This window comes from Equus asinus, chromosome 4 (genome assembly GCF_041296235.1).
Source record: "Equus asinus isolate D_3611 breed Donkey chromosome 4, EquAss-T2T_v2, whole genome shotgun sequence".
In the NCBI taxonomy this organism is placed as follows: Eukaryota; Metazoa; Chordata; class Mammalia; order Perissodactyla; family Equidae; genus Equus; species Equus asinus.
The window spans coordinates 111,247,899-111,271,779 of record NC_091793.1 but is presented as its reverse complement, the minus strand read 5'-3'; the positions used below and the strand labels follow the sequence as shown (position 1 = coordinate 111,271,779).

Below are 23,881 nucleotides of genomic sequence, written 5' to 3'. Positions count from 1 at the left end.
CCATACAAGGATTTTAAAGGAACTATTATAACTATATTCAAAGACATAAAAGAAAATATGCTCATAGTGAATGAACAAATAGAAAATCTAAGCAAAGAAACAAAAGCTATAAAAAAGAACTAAATGGGAATTCTTGAACTGAAAAAAATACATATATAGGAAACAAAAATTGCGCTTAATGGGCAAATTGAGATGGCAGTAGAAAGAGCCAGTAAACTAGAAATGATTCAGTTTGAAAATTACAAAGAAAAAAACTGAGAAGAAGAGCCTCAGAGACCTACAGGACAACATCAAGCAATCTAACATACATATAACCGGAACCTGAGAATGACCAAAAGGAGAGAAGGGAACCTCCCCAAAAAAGTGTCAAGAAATAACAGCCAAAAAGCCTCCTAATCTGGTGAAAGACATAAATATACAGATTCAAGAAGCTCAACACAACCCAAGCAGAAGAAATAAAAAGCACACTAAGGCATATCACAGCTAAACCACTGAAAATCACAGATAAAGAGAAGAACCTCTAAAGCAGTCAGAGAAAAATGACTCATTACTATTGTGATACCAGATGGAAATTCAGATCTTCAGGGAGAAATAAAGACCACCCTCTGTTGTGATCCAGAACTCAGTGTCTCCTGGAGGGGAGCTTTACACACGTCTAGTGCCCTGGCTTTTGTGTCTGGAGCCCTGGTTTTTGTGGCTGCCACCCAAGGGATGCTCCTTGATCACCTTGGTGATCACCTTGGTAGCCAAGGGGCCTTGCGTTCCTGGGTCCCATAGAACTGTGACAATTGGAGAGATGGCTCTTGGCAGGCTACCACCTCAGAGCACTGCCCAGAGAGTGGACTAGGGCATACTCCCCAGTCTTTCTATGATGGAAACCTCTTTGCTTGTCCTGAAGCTTTGACCTGAGGGACAGACTTCAGGTTTGGCACACATTTAGTGGCCTACAGAGCTGCTCTCAAGGAACACAGACTGTGGATGCCATCCTGGCACTCTCCATCTCTCTTGCTCCAGCTCACCAGTATCACCCAGAAAAGAGCTTATGTGCTTGTTTGGAACCCTAATTTCTGCAACTACCTCTCAGGGTACACCTCCAGATCACCTGGCTCTAGTGGCCAGCGAGGCTTATGCTTGTGGTCTCAGAGGACTATACATATTTGCATACTTTTAAAAGTTTATGCCTAAGGGCCTGGCTGCCAGTCAATCTGAATCTAAGTGCTAAGATCCTACCCTATGGGACGCTGAGAGGTCTTAGCATATCCTTGACTACTAGGAGCTATCAAAAATATAATAGGCTGCTTGAACAAGCACAGAGGTTTGAGAGACAACCTGGAGCTGAAGCAGGGTTGAACAACAAGGTTCATCTCCTACACAAGCCCACTCCTTCAAGACTAGGGGAGGTGGTTGTTTCATCTACTATATAGAAACTAACAGAGAGTCAAGCAAAATGAAGGAACAAAGGAATATGTTCCCAATGAAAGAACAAGATAAAACTTCAGGAAAAAACCTTAATGAAATGGAGATAAGTAATTTACCTGATAAAGAGTTCAAATTAATGGTCATAAAGAAGCTCACTAAACTGAGGAGAAAGATGGATGAACACAGTAAGAAATTCAAAAAAGAGATGGAAAATATAAGAAAGCACCAAATAGAAGTCACAAAACTGAAGAATACAATAACTGATCTCAAAAATACCCTAGAAGGGTTTAGCAGCAGACTGGATAAAGCAGAAGAAAGAATCAGTCAACTCAAAGATGAGGCAGTGGAACCAACCAATCACAGCAGCAAAAAGAAAAAAGAATGAAAAAAGTGAAGATAGCTTATGGGACTTACGAGACAACATCAAATGAACTAACATTTGCATCATAGGGCTCCCAGAAGGAGAGAGAGAGAAAGGGGCAGAAATCTTATTTGAGGAAATAATGGTTGAAAATTTCCCCAACCTGGGGAAGGAAATAGACATCCAGATCCAGGAAGCCCAAAGAGTTCCAAATAAAAGGAACCCAAAGACCACACCAAGACACATTATAATTAAAATGTCAAAAGTTGAAGACAAAAAGAGAATATTAAAAGCAACAAGAGAAAAACAACTTGTTACATACAAGGGAAGTCCCATAAGTCTAGCAGCAGATTTTTAAGCAGAAACTTTGCAGGCCAGAAAGGAGTGGCATGATATATTCAAAGTGCTGAAAGAAAAAAACTTCCAACCAAGAATACTCTACTCTGCAAAGTTATCACTCAGAAGTGAAGGAGAGATAAGGAATTTTCCAGAACTCCTGTTTTATAGTTTTCTAGTTTTCCAGAAAAGGAAAAGCTAAAGGAGTTCATCACCACTAAACTGGCTTTAAAAGAAATATTAAAGGGATTTCTTTAAGCTGAAAAAAAGGGTGCTAATTAGTAAAAAGAACATCTATGAAAGAATAAATCTCACTGGAAAGGTAAATATATAGTAAAGGTAGGGCATTAATCACTTATAAAGCTAGTATGAAGGTTAAACGACAAAAGTAATATAAGTAACTACAATTACAATGATTAGTTAAGGGATGCACAAGATAAAAAGATGTAAAATGTGACATTAAAAATGTAAGACATGGGGGTCTAGTAATGTTGAGCTTTATAATGAGATCAAACTTAAATTGTTATCAACTTAAAATAGACTGTTACAGATATAAGTTCTTATAAGTAAGCCTCATGATAACCACAAAGCAAAAAACTATAGTAAATACACAAAAGATAAAAAGAAAGGAGTATAAGCATACCACTAAAGAAAGTCATCAAATCACATAGGAAGAGAGCAAGATAAGAAAAAAGGGACAGAGAGGAACTACAAAAACAGCCAGAAAACAATTAACAAAATTGCAATAAGTATATACTTATCAATAATTACTTTAAATGTAAATGAACTAAATTATCTGGTAAAAAGACATAGAGGACTGAATGGATAAAAAAAACAAGACCCATTCATATGCTGCCTACAAGAGACTCACTTTAGATGTGAAGACACATGCAGACTGAAAGTGAAGGGATGGAAAAAGATATTCCATGTAAATGGAAACCAAAAGAAAGCTGGAGTAGCCACACTTACATCAGAGAAAACAGACTTTAAAACAAAGACTGTACTAAGAGACAAAGAAGGGTGTGACATAATGATAAAGGGGTTAATCCAACAAGAAGATGTAACATTTGTAAATATTCATGCACCCAACACAGGAGCACCTAAAAATATAAAGCAGATATGAACAGACCTAAAGGGAGGAATAGCAATAGTATAATACAGTATAATATAGTATATAGTATTTGTATAGTATATATATATATAGTATATAGTATAATAGTATAATATAGAATAATAGTAGGGGACTTTAATACCCCACATATGTCTGTGGATAGATCATCCGGACAGAAAATCAATGAGGAAACATCAGCCTTAAACAATATATTAGACTAGATAGACTTAATAGATATTTAAGGAACATTCCAACCAAAAGCAACAGGATACACATTCTTCTCAAGTGCACACTGGACATTTCCCAAGATAGATCATATGTTAGGCCACAAAACAAGTCTTAATAAATTTAAAGTGATTGAAATTATATCAAGTATCTTTTTCAACCACAATTATATGAAACTAGAAATTAATTAAACAAAGAAAACTAGAAAATTCACAAATACATGGAGATTAAACAACATGTTACTAAACAGCCAATGGGTCAAAGAGGAAATCAAAAAATACCTTGAGACAAATGGCAATGGAAATGTAACATACCAAAATTTATGGGATGCAGCAAAAGCAGTTCTAAGAGGGAAGTTGACAGTGATAAATGCCTACCTCAAGAAACAAATCTTAAATAAACAACTTAACTTTATATCTCAAGGAACCAGTACAAGAAGAACCAATTAAGCCCAAAGTTAGTAGAAGGAAGGGAATAACAAAGTTTAGAGCAGAAATAAATGAAATAGAGACTAAAAAGGCAACAGAAAAGATCAGTGAAACCAAGAGCTGCCTCTTTGAAAAGATAAACAAAATTAACAAACCTTTTGTTTCACTCACCAAGAAAAGAGGAGAGCACTCAAATAAACAAAATCAGAAATGAAAGAGGAAATTCTATAACTGATACCAGAGAAATACAAAGGATCATAGGAGACTACCATGAACAACTATACACTAACAAATTAGCCAGCTTAGAAGAAATGGATAAATTCCTAGAAATATACAATCTACCAAGACTGAATAGAGATGAAATACAAAATATTAACAGGCCAACTAATAGCAAGGAGATTGAATCAGTAATCAAAAACCTCCTAACAAACAAAAGTCCAGGACCAAACTGTTTCACTGGTGAACTCCATCAAACATTCAAATAATAATTAATACCAATCCTTCTCAAACTCTTCCAAAAAATAGAAGAGGGGGGAACTCTTCCAAAGGCATTTTAAGAGGCCAGCATACCAAAATGAGACAAGGATGCCACAAGAAAAGAAAAGTACAGGTCATTATTCCTGATGAACATAGATACAAACAACTGCAACAAAATATTAGCAAACTGAATTCAACTATACATTAAACAACACAACATACACCATGATCAAATGGGATCTATTCCAGGGATGCAAGCGTGGTTCAACATCCACAAATCAGTCAGTGTGATACTCCACATTAACAAAATGAATAATAAAAATCATATGATCATCTCAAAATGTACAGAAAAAGCATTTGACAAAATTCAACCTTCACTTATGATAAGAACTTTCAACCAAGTGGGTACAGAGAGAATGTACCTCAACATAATAAAGCCCATATGTAACAAACCCACAGTTAATATCATACTCAATGGAGAAAAGCTGAAAGCTTTTCCTCTAAGATCAGGAACAAGACAAGGATGCCTACTCTCGCCATTTTTATTCAACACAGTATTGGAAGTCCTAGCCCGAGCAGTTAGGAAAGAAAAGGCAATAAAAGTCATCCAAATTGGAAAGGAAGAAGTAAAACTGTCACTATTTGCAATGACATGTATTATATAGGGAAAGTCCTAAAAACTCTGCAAAAAACCTGTTAGAACTAATAAAGAATTCAATAAAGCTGCAGGACACAAAATCAACACACAAAAATCTGTTGTGGGCCGGCCCGGTGGCACAGAGATTATGTTCGCACATTCCACTTCTCAGGGGCCTGGGGTTCGCCGATTTGGATCCCTGGTGCGGACATGGCACCGCTTGGCAAAAACCATGCTGTGGTAGGCGTCCCACATATAAAGTAGAGGAGGATGGGCATGGATGTTAGCTCAGGGCCAGTCTTCCTCAGCAAAGAGAGGAGGATTGGCAGTACTTAGCTCAGGGCTAATCTTCCTCAAAAAAAAAAAATCTGTTGCATTTCTATACACCAAAAATGAATCATCAGAAAAGGAAATTTTTAAAAATTCTTATTTATAATTTCATCAAAAAGAATAAAATACCTAGGAATAAATTTAACCAAGGAGGTGAAAGACCTGTATATTGAAAACTACAAAAGATTAACGAAAGAAATTGAAGAAGATGAAATGGAAGGATATTCTGTGCTCATGGATTGAAAGAAATAACATTATTAAAATATCTATACTACACAAAGCAATTGACAGATTCAACACAATCCCTATCAAAATTCCAATGGCAGTTTTCACATAAATAGAACAAAAAATTCTCAAATTTGTATGGAATCTTAAAAGACCCCAAATAGCCAAAGCAATCTTGAGAAAGAAGAACAGAGGTAGAGGCAACACGCTCCCTGATTTCAAACTATATTACAAAGGTATAGCAATTAAAACAGTATGGTATTGGCATAAAAATAAACACATAGATCAATGGAACAGAATGAAAGCCCAGAATTAAACCCACACATATATCGTCAATGAATTAACAAGAAAGGAATCAAGGCTATAAATGGGGAAAGGACAGTCTCTTCAATAAATGGTGTTGGGAAAATTGGACAGCCACGAGCAAAAGAATGAAACTGAACCACTATTTCACACCATACACAAAAATTAACTCAAAATGGATTATATACTTGAATGTAAGACCTGAAACCGTAAAACTCCTAGAAGAAAAGATAGACAGTAAGCTCCTTGACATTTGGTTTTAGCAATGATTTTTTGGGTCTGACACCAAAAACAAAAGCAACAAAAGTGAAAAATAAACAAGTGGAACTACGTCAAATGAAAAAGCTTCTGCACAGCAAGGAAATCCTATCCAAAAAATGAAAGGCAATCGACTGAACGGGAGAAAATATTTGCAAATCATATATCTGATAAAGGGCTAATATCCAAAATATATAAATAATTCATACAACTCAATAGCAAAAGAAACAGATTAAAAAATGTGCAAAAGATCTGCAAAAATCTAAATAGACATTTTTCTAAAGACATACAGATGGCCAACAGGTACATGAAAAGATGTTCTGCATCATTAACCATCAAGGAAATGCAAATCAAAACCACAATGAAATATCACCTCACATCTGTTAGAATAGCTGTTATCAAAAAGACTAGAAATAATAAATAACTAGAAATAACAAGTGGTGGTGAGGATGAGGAGAAAAGGGAATCCTTGTTCACTGTTGGTGAGAATGGAAATTGGTGCAGTCACTATGGAAAACAGTATAAAGTTTCCTCGCAAAATTAAAAATAGAACTACCATATGATCCAAAAATTCCACTTCTGAAAGGAAAATGAAAACACTAATTTAAAAAGATATGTGCACCTCCTTGCTCATTGCAGCATTATTTACAACAGCCAACATATGGAAACAACCTAAGTGTCCATTGATGGATGAATGGATAAAGAAATTGTGGTGTATATAGAATGGAATATCACTCAGCCATAAAAAAAGAATGAAATTTTGTCGTTTGCAAAACATGGATGGACCTTGAGGGCATGATGCTAAGTGGAATAAGCAGAGAGAGAAATACAAATACTGTATGATCTCTCTTACATGTCGGATCTAAAAACAAAACCAAAACTAAGCTCATAAATACAGAGAACAGGTTGGTGGGTGCCAGAGGTAGGGGGTGAGTGGTGGGAGAAATGGGGGGACTGTTTTTGGTTTTGTTTTTTACTTTAAATTAATTGGATTTTTAAAAAACAGAAATTCTTAATAATACTATCAACTACCTCGAGCTAATTGACATTTTAGAACATTATACCCGACAACTACAGAATACATGTTCTTTCAAATACACATATTACACTCACTGAAACAGACCATATATTTGGGCCATAAAACAAGTCTCGACCTATTTCAAGAGATTAGAATCCTACAGACTATGTCCTCTGACCACCATGGAATTAAATTAGAAATGCATGCTGAACATGTCAACTTTTTCTGAGTTACTCAAGACTCATTATTCTAAATATTAACTATTTACCAGATCCATCACAACCTAATCAAGGTTCTAATGAATATCCTAATCAGGATATTCCCCCATGCTAATTAGCTTCAAATTTTTGTATTTGGAGACCACATATCAGCTTTTGGTAGTTTTTCTATCTCTGTCCCTGACCATCAGTTTCCTTTTATCTCAAGAAACAGTACTTTGAACTCTTATTTCCATGTGTAAAACAGAAATAAACATAAGATATGTTTTCCTAGTGATTTGTGGGGATTAAAACTAAGTGATTTATTGAATTAGCATCTGTCACTCAGTTGCTCGACAAATATTAGATAATCTTTCTCTCTCTCTCTCTCTCTCTCTCTCTCTCTCTCTCTGACACACATACACACACACACACAAGTCAAATTTATCTCCAGACCAGACCTCTCTTCTAAGAGGCAAATGGTACCTGACACCTCTGCTTGGAAATCTCATAGGTATTGTGGTAGACTGATTGCAAAAATATCCCAATTCTTTATCCCTCCCTGTGACCATGCCCTTTACAGTGTGACATGGAGTCTACCTAGGGTGACTAAAACCAGGAAGTTCCTGGGCAAACCAGGATGATCAGTCTCCCAAGTCTACTTCCCTGTTGAATCTGGATTGGCTTTGTGATCTCCTTTGGCCAATAGAATACAGAGGAAGTAACAGTGTGCAAATTCCAAGCTTAGCTCTCAAGAGGCATCATGCGTTTTTCCTCTTTATCTTCCACTGTAAACAAGCAAGCACAGATCAACCTGCTAGATGATGAGAGACACGTGGCCCAGTCACCTTTATCACCCCAGCTGCCAGCCAACCAACTGACAGCCATGTGAGTGAGGCCATTCCAGACAAGCTAGCTTCCAACTGACCACTCAGCCCACTACCAACATATGAACAAGTTTATGCAAGATCATCTGAGCTTGGCCCTGATCAAGCTGACTCAGAGACTTAAGAACAATAATAAGTGCTTGCTATTTAAAGTTACTGAGTTTAGGAGTAGTTTCGGACACGGTAATAGCTAACTGATAGAGATACCTCAAACTTACTATGTTTAAAACTAAACTCATAGCGTTCTCCCCAATTTGGGCCTTCTCCCATATCCTCTGTCTTGATCAATTGAATCACCATCCACCGGGTTCTTCATGTCAAAGACCTAGGGGCCAGCCTTGATGTCTCCCTCTTCCGTGTCCCCACCAAATTGTATTAATTCTACTTCCTAAATATTTCTGGAATTCACTAGCTTCTCCACATTTCCCCTCCCTCTACCCAGTTTAAGCCACCATTACATGGCACCTAAACTATAGCAAAAGCCACTTAATTCGTCTCACTGTGTCCATTCTTGTCTCTTCCACAGCCCATTCTCCAGACAACAAAGTGTTCTTTTCAAAAAGAAAGAAGACAAAAAAATGATATGAAATACCATGTTAACAAGAGGAAAAGACAAGCTACAGGGTGGGAGAAGAGACTTGCAAACAACACATCCAACAAAGACTGGAATATATATAGAACTCTCAAAACTCAATAGTAAAAATTCAAATGATCCAATTAGAATATGGGAAAGAGACAGGAAGAGACATTTCACCAAAAAAGACATACATATGGCAGATAAGCACATGAAACATCATTAGCCATGAGGAAAATTAAAATTAAAATCACAATGAGATACCAGCACACACCCATCAGGATGGCTAAAATAAAAAATAGCAGCAGCACCAAATGATGGTGAGGATGCAGGGAAACTGGATTCATAGCTTGCTGGTGAGAACATGATATGGTACAGTCACTTGGGCACACAGTCTGGCAGTACATTAGTTTGCTGGGCTGCCATAGCGTCAATAACCACAGACTCAGTGGCTTAAACAACAGAAATTTATTTTCTTACAATTTCAGAGTCTAGGAGTCTGAGATCCTAAACTTACAACATGGTGCACAATGTTTCAGGTGTTTTCAGTTTAAGGTGTACAATGTGTCGATTTGCTACACTTCCATATTGCAAAATGATTACCATCATAGCATTACTTAACATCTCCATCACAGAGTTGGTTTCTTCTGAGGCCTCTTCCTTTGCCTTATAGAGGGCCATCTTCTCCCTGTGTCCTCACATGGTCCCTCTCTGTGTGTCTGTGTCCTAATTTCCTCTTTTTATAAGGACACAGTCATATTGGAGTAAGGCCCACCACGATAACCTCATTTTTTTTTTTTTTTTAAGATTTTATTTTTTTCCTTTTTTTCCCCAAAGCCCCCCGGTACATAGTCGTATATTCTTCGTTGTGGGTCCTTCTAGTTGTGGCATGTGGGATGCTGCCTCAGCGTGGTTTGATGAGCAGTGCCATGTCCGCGCCCAGGATTCAAACCAACGAAACACTGGGCTGCCTGCAGCGGAGCGTGCGGACTTAACCACTCGGCCATGGGGTCAGCCCCACGATAACCTCATTTTAACTTAATTGCCTCTTTAAGTACTCTATCTCCAAATACATTCACATTTTGTGCTAGGTACTAGGGGCTAGGACTTCAACATAAGAATTTGGGAGGGGGGTAGAATTCAACCCATAACAGACACCTACTTAAAAAACTAAACATGTAATTACTATCTGGCCCATCAATTGCGCTCCTGAGCATATATCCCAGAGAAACAAAGACTTGTGTTAACACAAGAACATAGCCACAATTGTTCATAGCACCTTCACTCATAATAACCAAAATCTGAAAACAACCCAGGTACCCTTCAGCAAGTGAATGGTTAAACAAACTGTGGCAAAAACATACTGCAGAATATCACTCAGCTATAAAAAAAAATTAAAAAAAAAACTATTGATACAAACAACAATCTGGATGAGTCTCCAGAGAATTATGCTGAGTGAGAAAAGCCAATCCTCATGGTTTCGTATCATATGATTCATTTATATAGCATTATTGAAATGATAATATTCTAAGAATGGAGAACAGATTAGTGGCTGCCCAGGGTCAAGGAGGAGGTGAGGACAGAAGATAAGAGGCCGTGACTTTAAAACGGCCACATGAGGAATCCTTGTGGTGATAGAAATGTTCTGTATCTTGATTGCACCAAGGTCAATCTCTTGGTTGTGATTTATACTATAACTTTGTAAGATATTACCATTGGGGGAAACTGAATAAAGAGTACAAAAGATGTCTCATCACTTCTTACAACTGCATGTGAATTCTATAACTATCTCAAAATAAGTTTAATTTTTTTTTTAATGTTTTAAACCTTTAGATTTTTTCATTGTTCTTAGGCCAAAAACGTATTAGGCCCTATGTGATCTAGCTCCTGCCCACCTTTCTAGACCCGCCTTGCATGCTCTGCTCGCTCACTGTGTTCCAGCCCACCTGGCCTTCTTCCAGATCTTCAAATGTCCCTTTCACGCTCAGAGCTCTGCACATGCTGTTCCTTCTTCCTATAATGCTCTTCTCTCAGCTCTTCACCCAGCTAACTCTTATTTATCCTTCAAGTCTCTTCTATGTTACTTTTTTCATTCAGTCACTCACTAAGTGATGGGGATACAGCATACAAGATACACATGGTCCTTACTAGCAGCGTGTTTATACGGTATTTGGCCATCTGGGTCCAGGTTACTTTTGATGTCTATTTCCCTTTTGTTATCATGAGACTTTAGTAAAACCTTGTTTAAACATCTCAGGATTCCCCCAGCTGTTCTTTGGATTATGATCACTGAGAAGGCCAGATGGTCAGGTTATCAAAATTGTAATGGAAAAAAAGTTGTGATGGAACCTTCCACTGAGCTCAACTGGGGCAGGTAATGACATGGCGAGAAATGCCAAGGTGAAGCTATAGGGTTCAAGAGTCGGGGCTGTGAAGTCTAGCTGCTGCTTCCTCCACAAGACGGCTTTCAGTGGAGAGTCTGAGGATTTGGTTATTTATGTTACAATGAAGTTTTGCTTTTTCTTGTTTAAAAAAACAATTTTCACTTTTCTTATACTAATATGTACAACGTGTTGGCTCTATTATGAATTGGGTTGATATAGATGAAGACCCTAAATGACCACTGGGTGTCATCGAAGCCTTAGACAAGGCAGCAGTAGGCATCCTCCCTAGCAGTCCACCTTCTCTGGAGCATGGAGAGAAATCACGTTCAGTTCTAAAGGGAACCAGAGCATATGATCAATCTAGAATGTACCTATATGGTAACACGGCCAAGGAGAACACAGCCAAGGCCTGGAAAATAAGTAAAAATAATGTCTTGAAATAGTACAAAATGACATTTCAAAGTCCTTTCAGTTAAATTTGTATACTTTCCTCAGTGGAAAGCCATTGGGCCCCTTTAGTGGGAAGTTTCCTGTTTTGTTTTGTTTTTCTAGCTTTTTTCATGATCAGTACTTCTTGCCTTTGTACTGCCCATCCCGTTAGCTTAGGTACAGTGGATCCAAAAAGACTGTAGCAGGAAGTGGGCTTGTCACCTCATGAGAACTCCTAGTAAGCATGTGCCCAAGGCAAGTGTGACACTGACATGAAGGGGAGGGCCCCACAAGGCAGGGTGACAAAACCTCTGCAACCTATCACCTTTAAAAGAAAACACACAGGATTTGGGCTTAGACCTGCCAAAACTTCACTAATGATCATTTTAAAACTTATACTCCTAATGATAACAACCAGCTATGCTAACCTATTTCTATTCATGGACTGAAGGCAGCTAGGAAAATAATGGTTTGAGTTCTATGCTCCGCTCCCAATTCAGTTTCTGGTTTTCACAGATTGAAGATGTTCAGGATTTTTTCTGTAATTTGCTGACAAAGTCATCACACCCTGATTCCAAGGTCATATTAGTTATAGTAGCTAAGCTGCTATCTATCTATCCACACATATATATACACGTATATGTGTGTGTATATATATGTATACTTATTATATGTAGTGTGTGTATATACATATATTCCAGCCATCCAATGTGATGATGAAAGGCCATGATAGAATTTGCTGGAGCTCAAAAGTTAAGTACTCTATTAGGTGACTCCAAAGAGAATTTATTTTTTTTTAAAAAAATCCAAAAGTCAGTAGCTTAAAATACGAGAAGTTCATTTCTTGGTCAGGTAAGCTTCCAAGGCAAGTGTGGGATTCCCCTGGGTGATTCCCCTAGGGCCACGTCATCTGCATCGGTGAAGCTGGTTCCAGCCAGTGGAAGAAGAGAAAGAGTGGGGAAGAATCTCAACTCTGTCTTAAACATCCCATCCCAGGAGTGGCACATGTGACCTCCACTCGTGTTCCAGTCACTGCCTAGAAGTGAATCACATGATTACGCCTAACTGCAGGCGAGGCTGGGAAATGGTACCTAGCTGTGTTCCCCAGAAGATCAGATTTGAGATGATGACACTTGATCTATTCCACAATTATCCATCACTAGTCCAAATGGTGAAGTTTATTCTGAGTAAACACTAAATTGAGGCACAGAGAAGTTAAATAATTTTCCCAAGCTCACACAGCTAGCAAATGACCAAGTTAGGATTTCAGACCAGAGCCTATGCTTTTAACCACTCCAATATATTTCTTAATACTGTTTGATTCTTTAACAACCATTAGGTACTACTTCGTAAATTTTTAACAATATTTCCTTTGATTATAAAAAGATGCAAGGAACTGGGCATAGCTACCCAGAATGACAGTCGGTTCCCTGTGAATAACTTGCAGGGTCCCTCCCCACGTCTTCTCCATTTCCAGAGAGGTGAGCAGAAGCAGCCCGGGTATGGCGCACAGGGAGAAGCCTTGAGGCCTGACACAGTGGGATTCTGCGGAGCCGACTGAAAGAGGGTAGCGCAATCGCAGGGGTGAGGAGCAGCGTCAGAGCCTCTCCTAGGTTCCGCGGCAGGCAGCCCGGCGCTCCCCGCATTCCCGGCGCCTGTCCTCTCCCCGGCGCTCCGGGACCAGCCGCGGCCCCCTTGAAGGCCCACGCCCAAATCCCCCGCCCGCTCTGGTCCCCGGGAGCAGGGCTGCGTCTGCCCTCAGCTCCGCGGCCTGGAGAAGGCTCTTTGGCGCTCAAGGAGAAAGTGGGGCCACAAGCTCGCCTCGGCCTCTTAAAACCTGCGGAGCGTTGGCTAGAGAACGCCGAGTTGTCGAGATAAACCTGGCAGGAGACAAGAAAACACGTAATGATGAGTTTCCAGGCAATAATCCCAGGAGGGAGGTATTGTTATTATTAACCGCATTCTACAGATGCAAACAATGAAGCACAGAAACATTAGGTCCTTTTCCCAAGGCCACACAGGAACAGTAGCGGTTCAACCCAGCAAAGTCTGGCTCCAGAGTCCATGTCAGCACATCCTCTTTGCATCCATCCAACGTGGCGTGATAAGTAAGGGGAGAGGGTGGAAAGAAAGGATTCTGTGTACCCAGAAGGGTCCTGAGAGTTTCAAACGGTTGGTTCCTTCCAACTTCTCCAGGTTTGTTGCGGGGCGCCGGCGGGGAGGGCGATGCGCCCGCGCTCACCGACTTTAACCACTGAACAGACAATAAAGTGAAATGGGCCTGACTAGGGTCTAAGGCCTAGAAGGCAGAAGTCTGAAAGTTCCAGAAGCATTACTGTAACTGACAACCCAGAGCTCTGAGCCTCGAGGGGTGAACGGCGAGTCTCCAGCCTGGATACATGTCTGCCGCTCTTACGGGTGGTGTTGCCCTTCAACCTGGCAGCCAGGAGCCAACCAGTGCTGGACACGCAGAGGACTGGCGGTTCCAGGACCAAGGCCACGCTGCCCCCCAGCTCCCGCGGCCCGGAGTGCAGGGGCCAGGAACGTCAGAGATTGTTCTCTTTCAGGTTTGAGAACAAAACTTGAGAGCCATTTGTTTGCACATCTCTTATCACGCAACGTGGGTGCTGCTAAAAGTGCAAACATCCCAACGGTCTGAGTGTTTGTCCTGGGGCGGAGTGGGCATGAGGTGGGGTGGGGTGGGGTGGGGTAGGGTGGGGTGGGGATCGTACCTTATTCCATCAACGTTCGTGGCTCCGCGACCCGGACGCCGAAATCCCGCAGCTTTTAGCCATCGAAGGAGAAGGCGTTTCTCTCGAACCTGATGCTTGCCCGCCCGCGCGCTGAGGATCCGGGCCTGTGAGCTCGGACTCGACAGTGAGGCCACCAGCTCGACCCCGCAGAGCCTGGGGACCCTTCGTCCCATGCTGGGCGCCCCAGCAGGACAGGAACCCTAGCTTTTGCTCCTTTGGCTTTCACCAGTGACTGTGCAACGAAGTGAAATGGGTCTGCTTGGATCAGGAAGACCTGGAAAGCAGACGGCGAAATTGGGTCTGAAAGTTCAAGAAGCACGCTGAACTGACAACACAGCGCCACGACCCTCCCTCGGAAGGGTCAAGGCTGTGAACGTCGAGTATCCCCTTATTTTCCTTCAGGCCTTTGGGTTTACTCACACTCCAGCAGATAGCAAACGTCACCCTTGGCGGAGACTCAGCATGGACATAGCACTCGCCCAGAGCTCGGTTTCTGGCGCAGGGCCGGGGCACCCGCCCCCGGCTCGCCCTCCGGAGAGCCCTCGAGTCGGTGCCCATTTCCCCGGGGTTGATCGGGATCCCTCCCGCGCAGGGCCCGCGCGCATGCTAGTCTCCCGGAGGAACCTCGCCGTCCAGTGGGCTCCTGGGGCCAGAGCGGAGCGCTCGACCTCGGAATTGTCAACGCCTCTTCCCGCCTGTCCCACTGCGCTCGCGGCACCCAGCCCGGGAGAGGCGGATGTGGTGCGGCTTTCTCCCTGATCCCGGGGCCAGAAACTCAGCCCCGAGTGGCAGCAGCCTTGCCTCAGAGGCCCAGACTTGAGTTCGAGTCCTGACTCTGCTGTGTGACCTTAAAGCAAGTGATTCGGTCTCTCTAAGCCTTGATTTCCTCACTGCGGATCATTCTGTACCCACCACGTAAGACAGTTCTCAGGGTCAGTGGGATAATGAAGGTAAAGATCTTGGCAGACCTCCTGGTGCTCAGTAAACGCTCAATAAATAAATGCTAGCCATTACTATTAGTTATCGCAACATAGTTGCTTTTTCCACTAGAGGGTAAGCTACTGAAGGACAGGAACCCCCAGCACCTGGCAGGTGCCTGGCGCGGTAGGCGGAGGGTGTGGCTGACTGAGACCTTCAAGCTCACGGGACGTGAGGGAGGGAGAGGTAGAGCGAGGGACCCATACAGATGCGGAAATCCGAGATAGTCTCTGAGCTGAAGGCATAAGGAGAGGTGAGGGTACAGCTAGGGGGCTGCTAGGGCAGCAAGGGCAGAGGACCCGACGGCCATCCACGTCTCAGGACCCTAGGCCCCACTCGCGGCCCCCCCCCGAAGAGTTTTCTCGAGGTCCCCACCCCCATCCCCAAGGTGTGTTTCCATTATGTCCTCTCGATGAGTCTGTACAAGAAAACAAATATATGGGATCCAAGTATGCAGTCCCCGGAGTCAGAGATCCCATCTGCCTAAGGGCCAAAGGGGCTGGGAGGAGCTGACTGCACCCCGAGTCCCTCCAGGCCGTGTTAGAGGCGAGCGGGGGGGAGGGGGGAAACCAGGTTGAGGACGCCAGCAATGCGAAAGGACTGGGTGAGAGGTGTCCCCAAGAAGATGCAATGGCCAACGAAGGGATGAGAGCACGGCCAGTCATGTCCTAGAAAGGTAGAGATAGGAGGCTCCCGGAAACCAAACCCTCATCTTTGAGTTCTAGAACGAACCCCAAAGAGATTCGAAAGCAGAGATTCCTAGAACTACTAGGAAAACGCGAAAAGAATGCCTTTCGGGCCAACGGCCTGGAAACCCGTGTCCCCTCGACAGGAGAATGCAATGTGGGGACACGGGTCAGTACAGCAGCAGCAGGCGCGACCCCCGAGTGGGGTAGGCAAGTGAGAATGGGCCGGTCCCTCTGCGCGCGAAGAGCACGCCGGCGCCCACCCCAGCTCCCTGCCGGCAGGGGGCGTCCTCTCCCCCAGCGCATCGGCTGTCTGTGTCACGGAGGACGCCCAATGGTCCAGCAGAGCCAATGCACTGGGCCGGAGGAAGCTCTGGTATCCTGACCCCGGCCGGCGGTGGGGCAGGGGGCTGAAAGCAAGGTGCACCAAACCCGTTCTCCAGGGCCGCTAGCCGTCTGCTGGAGACTCCGAGCTGCTCAGCCAAGGCTTGCAGTAAACACCCTGAGATTTGCGCTATGGCCGCAGAGAAAGGAGGGGTACCTAACTCAAAAGAGTCGTTTCTGCCCTCGAGTCTCAGCGTTCATCTGTACGATGGGAACCAAGATTCCGCCCTTGCGTGGCGAGGGTTGCTGCGAGGCTCCTGCGGGAGGAGACGGTGAGACTCCGTGACCAGATAAAGTGCCGCGGCGACGACCTGGCCGGCACGGGATCCAAAGCGGGAAAGTCTTACCGATGAGATTGGAACATACAAGGCCAGGGCAGAGACACTGAGCTCCCCTCCTTCCCTCATCGTTCTCTAGATCCCTGCGGAGTAAGTGAATGCCGAGGCGGAGAGAGAAAAACGAAAGCAGAAAAGAGGAAGGAGGGGGCCCTGAGGCGGAGGAGGAAGTTTGGCCGCAAGGAGGCACCTCGATTCCCCCAAACTCAGTGTGAGCCGCCCCCCACCCCCGTCAGATCACTATGGAGAGGGGCATCAGCCTGCTCTGAACTGTGGACAAGAGTGTCAGTTCTCTACGGTACTACCTCCCTGACTTTAGACGAAAGTGAGGAAATCATTTGGATATTGTCATGTGATGATCAGATAATTTGGGCAAACCCAGATTTGTGTCCGGATTATCAGATTTAATATCTCTAATATAGCAAGTTTTCATTTGATTCTCCAAAGACAGCTGTAAATTCTCTCTCTCCCCCTTGCTCATTGCCTCTGGTCTTTTCTCCCACGTACACACACACAGTTCCTTGTTTTCCAGTTAAAGGGAACTTCCTTCCAGGAAGATGCTATTTTCCAGATCTCAGCTGACCTGGACTTTAGGCTATTAACGGAGATTCCCATAGACAGTAAAATACAACAAACTTGCCACCGTGAAAAAGTCCAGAGAGTATGCTTGTGGTGGGAACAAAGGAGCAGAGAGAAGGCAAGACTGGTTCTTTTATATTCCCTTTTCAGGGGAAAAAAGCTTCTATACTAGGCCAAAACAGCTACCACTGTGGTGACCCAAAAATTTGGAATTTGGCGTCAAGACACCAAAAGGCAATCTTGATAAATATCAAGAAGTTAATTTTATAACTAGGGCCCACAAAGCAGCTGGCTGAGCGCGGCGACGAGGCAGTGCAGCCAAGTGGTGTGAGCCCCACAGCTCACCCTTCTCCATCTAGGGGCCTTCCTTAACCGGGAAAAAAAAACAGCTGGGAACTAAATCCAGGCGGATTTGAAGGCGGATTACTGTCTTCATTATTCCGCAGAGGGTGAGCTGTGTGGATACTGGAGTTTTAATTACACGCTTGCTTTTTCTGGGGAAGAAGACCAAAGATCATATTTTTGAAAGTATCAACTTGTTTTCCATTAGGCAGTTGTTGTAACAAGTTCTTTCAGCGACATGTTATGTCTTTAGGAAGGGGTGCTTCAGATGGCGCGCACTAGCACAATTTTGTGGCTTTTAATTACTATTTTGTTCTTTTGGGGGGTTTCAGAGGCTGGCGCCTCGGCGTGATTAGACCGTCTCCTGGGGCCCGCCGCAACCACGCACACCTCCAGCAGATGGCGCCACAAGGCAGCACAGCCGCAGGAACAGGAGACTTGGAGTCCAGGAAAGGCGAGTGTCCCACAACTTTGGGCCACGATTCCCAACTACCAGGAAACGGGGATATAGAGGAAGTCGCCACTTCCGATTTAAAAGAAGAAGAAGAAATTGCAATGAGAGGGAGGAACGCGGTCCTAAACTGAAAAAAACTAAAATAGGGCTAAGTGCACGAGATACAACTTTTTCTATTTGTTTCTAGAAGTTTACCAAGACTTGTAGTATCGAGATAACTCTCTCACCTAAGTATTATCTCACTTCTTTTTTGTAAAAACATAGAATTTAGAGTTAGAACGAACACTGAAAGACATCTGGTTAGTCTGGTCCAGCTTTCCAATCTGGGAGGAAATCCCCGGGATCGCTTTTCTGGTGTCAATTAGCCATGAAATATACATCATTACTCGGTGTCTCGGCGTGTCAGGAAAGTACAAGGGGAAAGGGTTTCAAATCTATCATTAGCAATAATACCTTTGAATTTATATAGCTTTTCTCTCACGCAACAAGGAAAAATCGTTTAAATATTATCCAATTAATTGTCCTAATATCCCTGCGGGTTGGTTAGGAAGCAGGTATTATTATACGTGGTTTATGGATAATTTAAATCAATTGACTAAGTCAAGTGCGGAGTGGCTGACAAGAGTAAGTGCCAGACACTTCGAGGAAAAGCGGAGCTAGCGCTGGCCCGGCTCTCAGCACCGCTTTTGATTAATGTTTGAAAGCTGACCTCGGGCACGGAGGTACGAGTCATTGGAATTGGTTGGCACTTGTACACAGAACGGGATGGGAGACCCCATTTCTTCTTCCTCTAAACGAAATGCCAATCTCTGTTTTCACGCCTTCTGTCCTCCTGCCGCCGGCCACCCTGACTCCCCACCGCTCCCCCCTTCTTCCTCTCTCCTCCCCCGCCCCCCCAGCCTCTCGCTTCGCTGCTCACACTCAGCAGCGGCCTGTCTGCGCTCGCGACCACAGCAGCCGCAGCGCCCGCCCGGTGACACCCGCCTCCCGCCCGGCGTTCCCGGGCGCCCTTAGCCTCGCGCCCCGGCGCTTCGGATTGGCTGTTGCTAGGTGACGTCGCCTGCGCTCACGTGACAAGTGTTAAATGCCCACCCTGCAGGAGCCCGCCCCGCAGACAATCGTAAAGCCGCTCCAGGCTGCTGCTCACCTGCTCCCGCCTCCCGGAGCGCCGGCCCGGCCCTGCCACCCCTGCCCCCTCCACTGCCCGCCCCCCGCCCGAGCCTGCGCTGGGCAACGAGCCGACCCGGCCAAGAGGCGGAGAGAGGATGCGGCCGGCGGCAGCTGTCCCGAGCAGTGCACGGTGATCGCCTCCCCCGGAGGAGGAGTTGCGTAGACCGTTGCCACATTTCTTGTTTTCCTCCTCACCCCCCCCCCCAACTCCCCCGTAATTACATTGACTGCTGGAGGGGACAGGGAGAGACGGAGGAGGCGCCTCGCTTCCCCCCTCGCGCCCGCCACCCTTGCTCTTTCCCGTCCCGGGCCAGGATGACTGGAGTCTTTGACAGTCTGGTGGCTGATATGCACTCGACCCAGATCACGGCCTCCAGCACGTACCACCAGCACCAGCAGCCTCCGAGCGGCGGCGGCGCTGGCCCCGGCAGCAGCAACGGCAGCGGCCTCCACAAGCCCCAGGAGTCGCCCACCCTTCCGGTGTCCACAGCTACCGACAGCAGCTACTACACCAACCAGCAGCACCCGGCGGGCGGCGGCGGCGGTGGGGGCTCGCCCTACGCGCACATGGGTTCCTACCAGTACCACGCCAGTGGCCTCAACAACGTCCCTTATTCCGCCAAGAGCGGCTACGACCTGGGCTACACCGCCGCCTACACCTCCTACGCGCCCTACGGGACCAGTTCGTCCCCAGCCAACAACGAACCCGGTATGCATAACGCTGGCGTCGAGGGTGCCAAGTGGGTCTAGTTACTGGGATGGGTGGGATACAAATGTTTGGATCCCTGGCCTTTCACACTGCCTGCTCCCCGCCCGCCCGCGCCCTTTAACTCAACCTCCAATCTGCTGAGGGTCACCGGGTACGTCCCTCAGTGCTCAGCTGGTGGGACCGGGTGGCCCCGGCGTCCGAATGGGCGCGCGGTGCATGCCTCATGGTAAACCTCATTTCCTTGCCACCTGCTTCTTCTTTCTTTCCAGTATGCGCCTTTCTTCCCCTTTCCTGGAGGGTCCAGTTCCCAGGTTCGGCGGTGGAGCGGGTCTGCGGGTTGCAAAGTTGCGCCTGAGCTCGGCACAGCGTCTCCAGGAACCCGCGTCCAGGCTCAGGCCAAGTCCCACGCCGGGCACTCCCGGCGGTCGGGAACCCTTGGGCTCCGCTGGTTACGCGGTTCTCACGATTGCGTTTCGTTGCAGAGAAAGAGGACCTCGAGCCAGAAATTCGGATAGTGAACGGGAAGCCAAAGAAAGTCCGGAAACCCCGCACCATCTACTCCAGCTTCCAGCTGGCGGCTCTTCAGCGGCGTTTCCAAAAGACTCAGTACCTGGCGCTGCCCGAGCGAGCCGAGCTGGCGGCGTCTCTGGGCCTCACCCAGACTCAGGTGAGGGCTCGCGGCCTGGGATGGCAGGGAAGCAGGCGGGTTCAGGACAATGGTTTCAGAAGTATTTTTAAAGTAATTGTAAGGATTTCGAGGCCAGCGTCTTGGGCGGCCTGACCTTCCTCGCCCGAAGCTGAAACCTCCCACAGGGGCGCGGCGTGTAAGAAAAGGGAAGGATCGGGGTGGGCAGAAATCTTGTACTATGTTGTCTATCCGCGCTTGCGCGCGCGCGCGCTCTACTGATTAAGCGGGTAAAATAATTGGCCCTCCTGACCCCAGTTGTCACCATCATCACAGTGCGCACACAAGAGCCGTCCCGGGCTTTTCGAGATTACCTCCCAATGGAGTAGGAGCCATCAGAGCCTGTGAGGCCGCGGCACGTGATCCGTTGCCTGCCCAGGGTGCTCAGTGCCCACCTCTGTCTCTCTGCGCTTCCTCCCCTCCCCTGCCCCATGCCAAGGTTCCTCCACTAATGCTCGGGTCCCTTTTCCACAAAGGTCAAGATCTGGTTCCAGAATCGCCGATCCAAGTTCAAGAAGATGTGGAAAAGCGGGGAGATACCCTCGGAGCAGCACCCTGGTGCCAGCGCCTCGCCGCCTTGCGCTTCGCCGCCTGTCTCGGCGCCGGCCTCCTGGGACTTCGGCGCGCCGCAGCGGATGGGGGGTGGCGGCGGCCCCGGCAGCGGCGGCAGCGGCGCCGGCAGCTCCGGCTCCAGCCCGAGCAGCGCGGCCTCGGCTTTCCTGGGCAATTACCCTTGGTACCACCAGGCCTCGGGCTCCGCCTCGCACCTGCAGGCCGCGGCGCCGCTGCTGCACCCGACGCAGACCCCGCAGCCGCACCACCACCACCACCACCACCACCACGGCGGCGGGGGCGCCCCGGTGAGCGCGGGGACGATTTTCTAACCACAGGGAGACTGCGCCAGAGACTGAGAGAGCAGAGACCGGTTATCCTCAGTGCTCGCCCCCGGAGCTGGAGGGTCTCTCCAACTGGCCCGTTGACGCCTCCCACCCCTCCCAGAGGTTGCTGCGGGGGGGATGGCCTGCCCCTGGCCCTGCTCCCTCGCGCGGCCACCCAGCGGCCGGGAACTGGAAGGCGTCTGCTCGCCCCCCGGGCTCCTCTCGAAGGAATCCGGCAGCGGCGTAGGGAAGGCCGCCGGCCACGGTCGCCTTTCCGACCTGAGCCCCGCCTCAGACTTGCCTCCCCCCGCCCGCCCCGCCCTGCGAGGCCGTCCGGCGCCTTCCCCGCCGCGGGCCGCGAGCTGAGTCCGGGAGAGGGACGCCTCCCCCTCCCGCGAGGCTTCCCGGGCGCTCTGAGGCTCCTTTCTCCTCGCGCGCCCCCAGGCTGGCTCCAGTCCGCTGGGGTTATTGACCTCCAGGGGTCCTGCCTGCCCGCCCTCCCCAACACGCCCCCTTGACCTGGGCGGCCCGCCGCTTTTTTTCTGCCCTGCCGTTTCCAGCCCTTGGAGCCCCCACCCCTCCCCAGCCTTAGCTCTCCCGCAGAAACTCTCCCTTAGCTCTTGCCTCATCCATCACCCGTGGAGTTTTTTTATTTTTATTTTTTTAAAAGTTTAGGTGCCTTTGCGGATGACCTCATTTTGATGTTGGAAAAAAATGATTTTTTAATATGTGGACACTGCAAAAAATGTGTTTAAATTATCTTTTTTAAAACCTATTCAGGATTATTAGCCTGGACTTCGACATAGAGTTTGTAAATAAAGGTGTCTGCAGATTTTCCCACTGATTTATTTGTATTAAAATACTCATCTTTTCAGACTTTTTTGTAAATCCCCACTTGTGAAAACTGCGGTTTGGCAGCGACCTCAGCAACCCCTCTGTTTTATTTTTCCCTTTGAAAAATTTTCTCAAACTATAGCTACTGATTTGGATTTGTTTTATCTTATCCTAAACTCTTTGTTCTTGAAATGAAAGGTATTTTGGGGTTATTTATTATAAAAACAACATGCTCTTAATGTTGATTTTACAATATGAAGAGTTATTTAAATAAATTATTGTTTTCACTGGATGTGTGCGCTTTCTCCTTGGTGTCACGACCTAGAAGCTCGCGCCGCTGCCCAGGCGGGCAACCTGGTCAGCCGAGAGTGACATTCACATCTTTCAGGGGCTGCGGGTGCGGCGAGGCGCAGAGAGGCGAGGACAGGCTCACTCGGCGCTGGGCCCCGCGGAGTGTTCACGCGTTGCCCCCACCCGAGGCACCGCGCGGGGGTCGCCCGCTCACCACGTGGTGAGTCACTCAGCGCCCGGCGGCTCCGGCCTCGGCCCGCCCGCCCGGCCCCTCCGGCACCGCCCAGCGCCTGGGCGGTCTCTGCCGCCCCCGCGCCCGTGGTCCTGGCCAGGCACTGCAAACGAGCCGCCGCGGGGGACCTGCCGTCTGAGCCTGAACGCTGCCGCGGCCCGGGTCAGATCCCTTCATTGGACCCTCCCCTCTGTTTGCCCCTCGGCCCTTCTGGGGCTGCCTGAGCCCAGAGCTCAGTGAGTCACCCAGGCCCTCGGGAGACTGGGTTGGCTGCTCTGGAATGCTGGGCGACCCCGGCGCACAGAGCTAAGCTAGCACACATACAATCAGACACTTGACTCTCACAGTCGCATCTATGCTATTACACACGCACTCATACACACACAGTCACACATTCATACTGAATCACACACACATAACACACAAATTCATGCACACACGCTGATATAGAAACTGACATACACACACCTGCACACTCACAGGGAGACTAATGCACATTGCTGCTGGAGTGGCATCCTTCCACCTCACACTCTGGGAGGGCAGGGGGGATGGGAGGTGCACACATCATTCAGCTCAGCTTTCCACCTTGGGTCTCACCAAACTAGCTTCCAGCTTTGCAAGTGACCTCACTTTATGACATTCCCTGCAAAGGCCAGGTGTAGGTGGGTAATGCAGGCCTGAAGTGAAAGTCCCTTTCCTTGAAAGCATTGGGGCTTACAGTTGGAAGCTTCCTGGCTTCAACTACTGACTCTGTGACTTTGGGCTACCTCCTTAACCTTCCCGTGCTGCAGTTTGCAGGTCTATAAGAAAGGAGAAATAATAAGGGCTATCTCCGAGTTGTTGTGAGCCTTTACTGAGACAATAGTGTAACACAGTGCTTGGCAAATGGTAAGCACACGATAGATTTTTGCTATTAGTAGTATATTGTTTTATCCCAATACCCCCAAACAGGGATCCTTTACTTTTGCCAGA

General features: G+C 46.6%; 1 protein-coding gene and 1 long non-coding RNA gene across 5 annotated transcripts; one reads left to right on the top strand and one right to left on the bottom strand.

Moving 5' to 3' along the window:
- Window positions 1–12,365: 12,365 nt before the first annotated feature.
- On the bottom strand, window positions 12,366–21,786 carry LOC123285230 (uncharacterized). 3 transcript variants are annotated; one of them, XR_006526852.2, is made up of 4 exons: window positions 16,748–16,875; window positions 16,563–16,657; window positions 14,332–14,626; window positions 12,366–13,479 (listed from the first exon to the last, which is right to left on the bottom strand). It is a non-coding gene; the product is annotated as an uncharacterized lncRNA (long non-coding RNA). The 3 variants fall into 3 exon arrangements; XR_011502865.1 differs by lacking the exons at window positions 16,563–16,657; window positions 16,748–16,875 and adding an exon at window positions 20,117–21,786; XR_011502864.1 differs by lacking the exon at window positions 16,563–16,657 and having other exon boundaries at window positions 16,748–16,866.
- Window positions 19,216–22,677, top strand: DLX2 (distal-less homeobox 2). 2 transcript variants are annotated; one of them, XM_014846577.3, is made up of 3 exons: window positions 19,216–19,989; window positions 20,472–20,656; window positions 21,151–22,677. In XM_014846577.3, the coding sequence occupies exons 1-3, from the start codon at window positions 19,596–19,598 to the stop codon at window positions 21,556–21,558; spliced, it is 987 nt and encodes a 328-aa protein (XP_014702063.1). In that variant the 5' UTR covers window positions 19,216–19,595; the 3' UTR covers window positions 21,559–22,677. The 2 variants fall into 2 exon arrangements, with proteins under 2 accessions (XP_014702063.1, XP_070364206.1); XM_070508105.1 differs by lacking the exon at window positions 19,216–19,989 and having other exon boundaries at window positions 20,123–20,656; window positions 21,151–22,672.
- The last annotated feature ends 1,204 nt before the right edge of the window (window positions 22,678–23,881 follow it).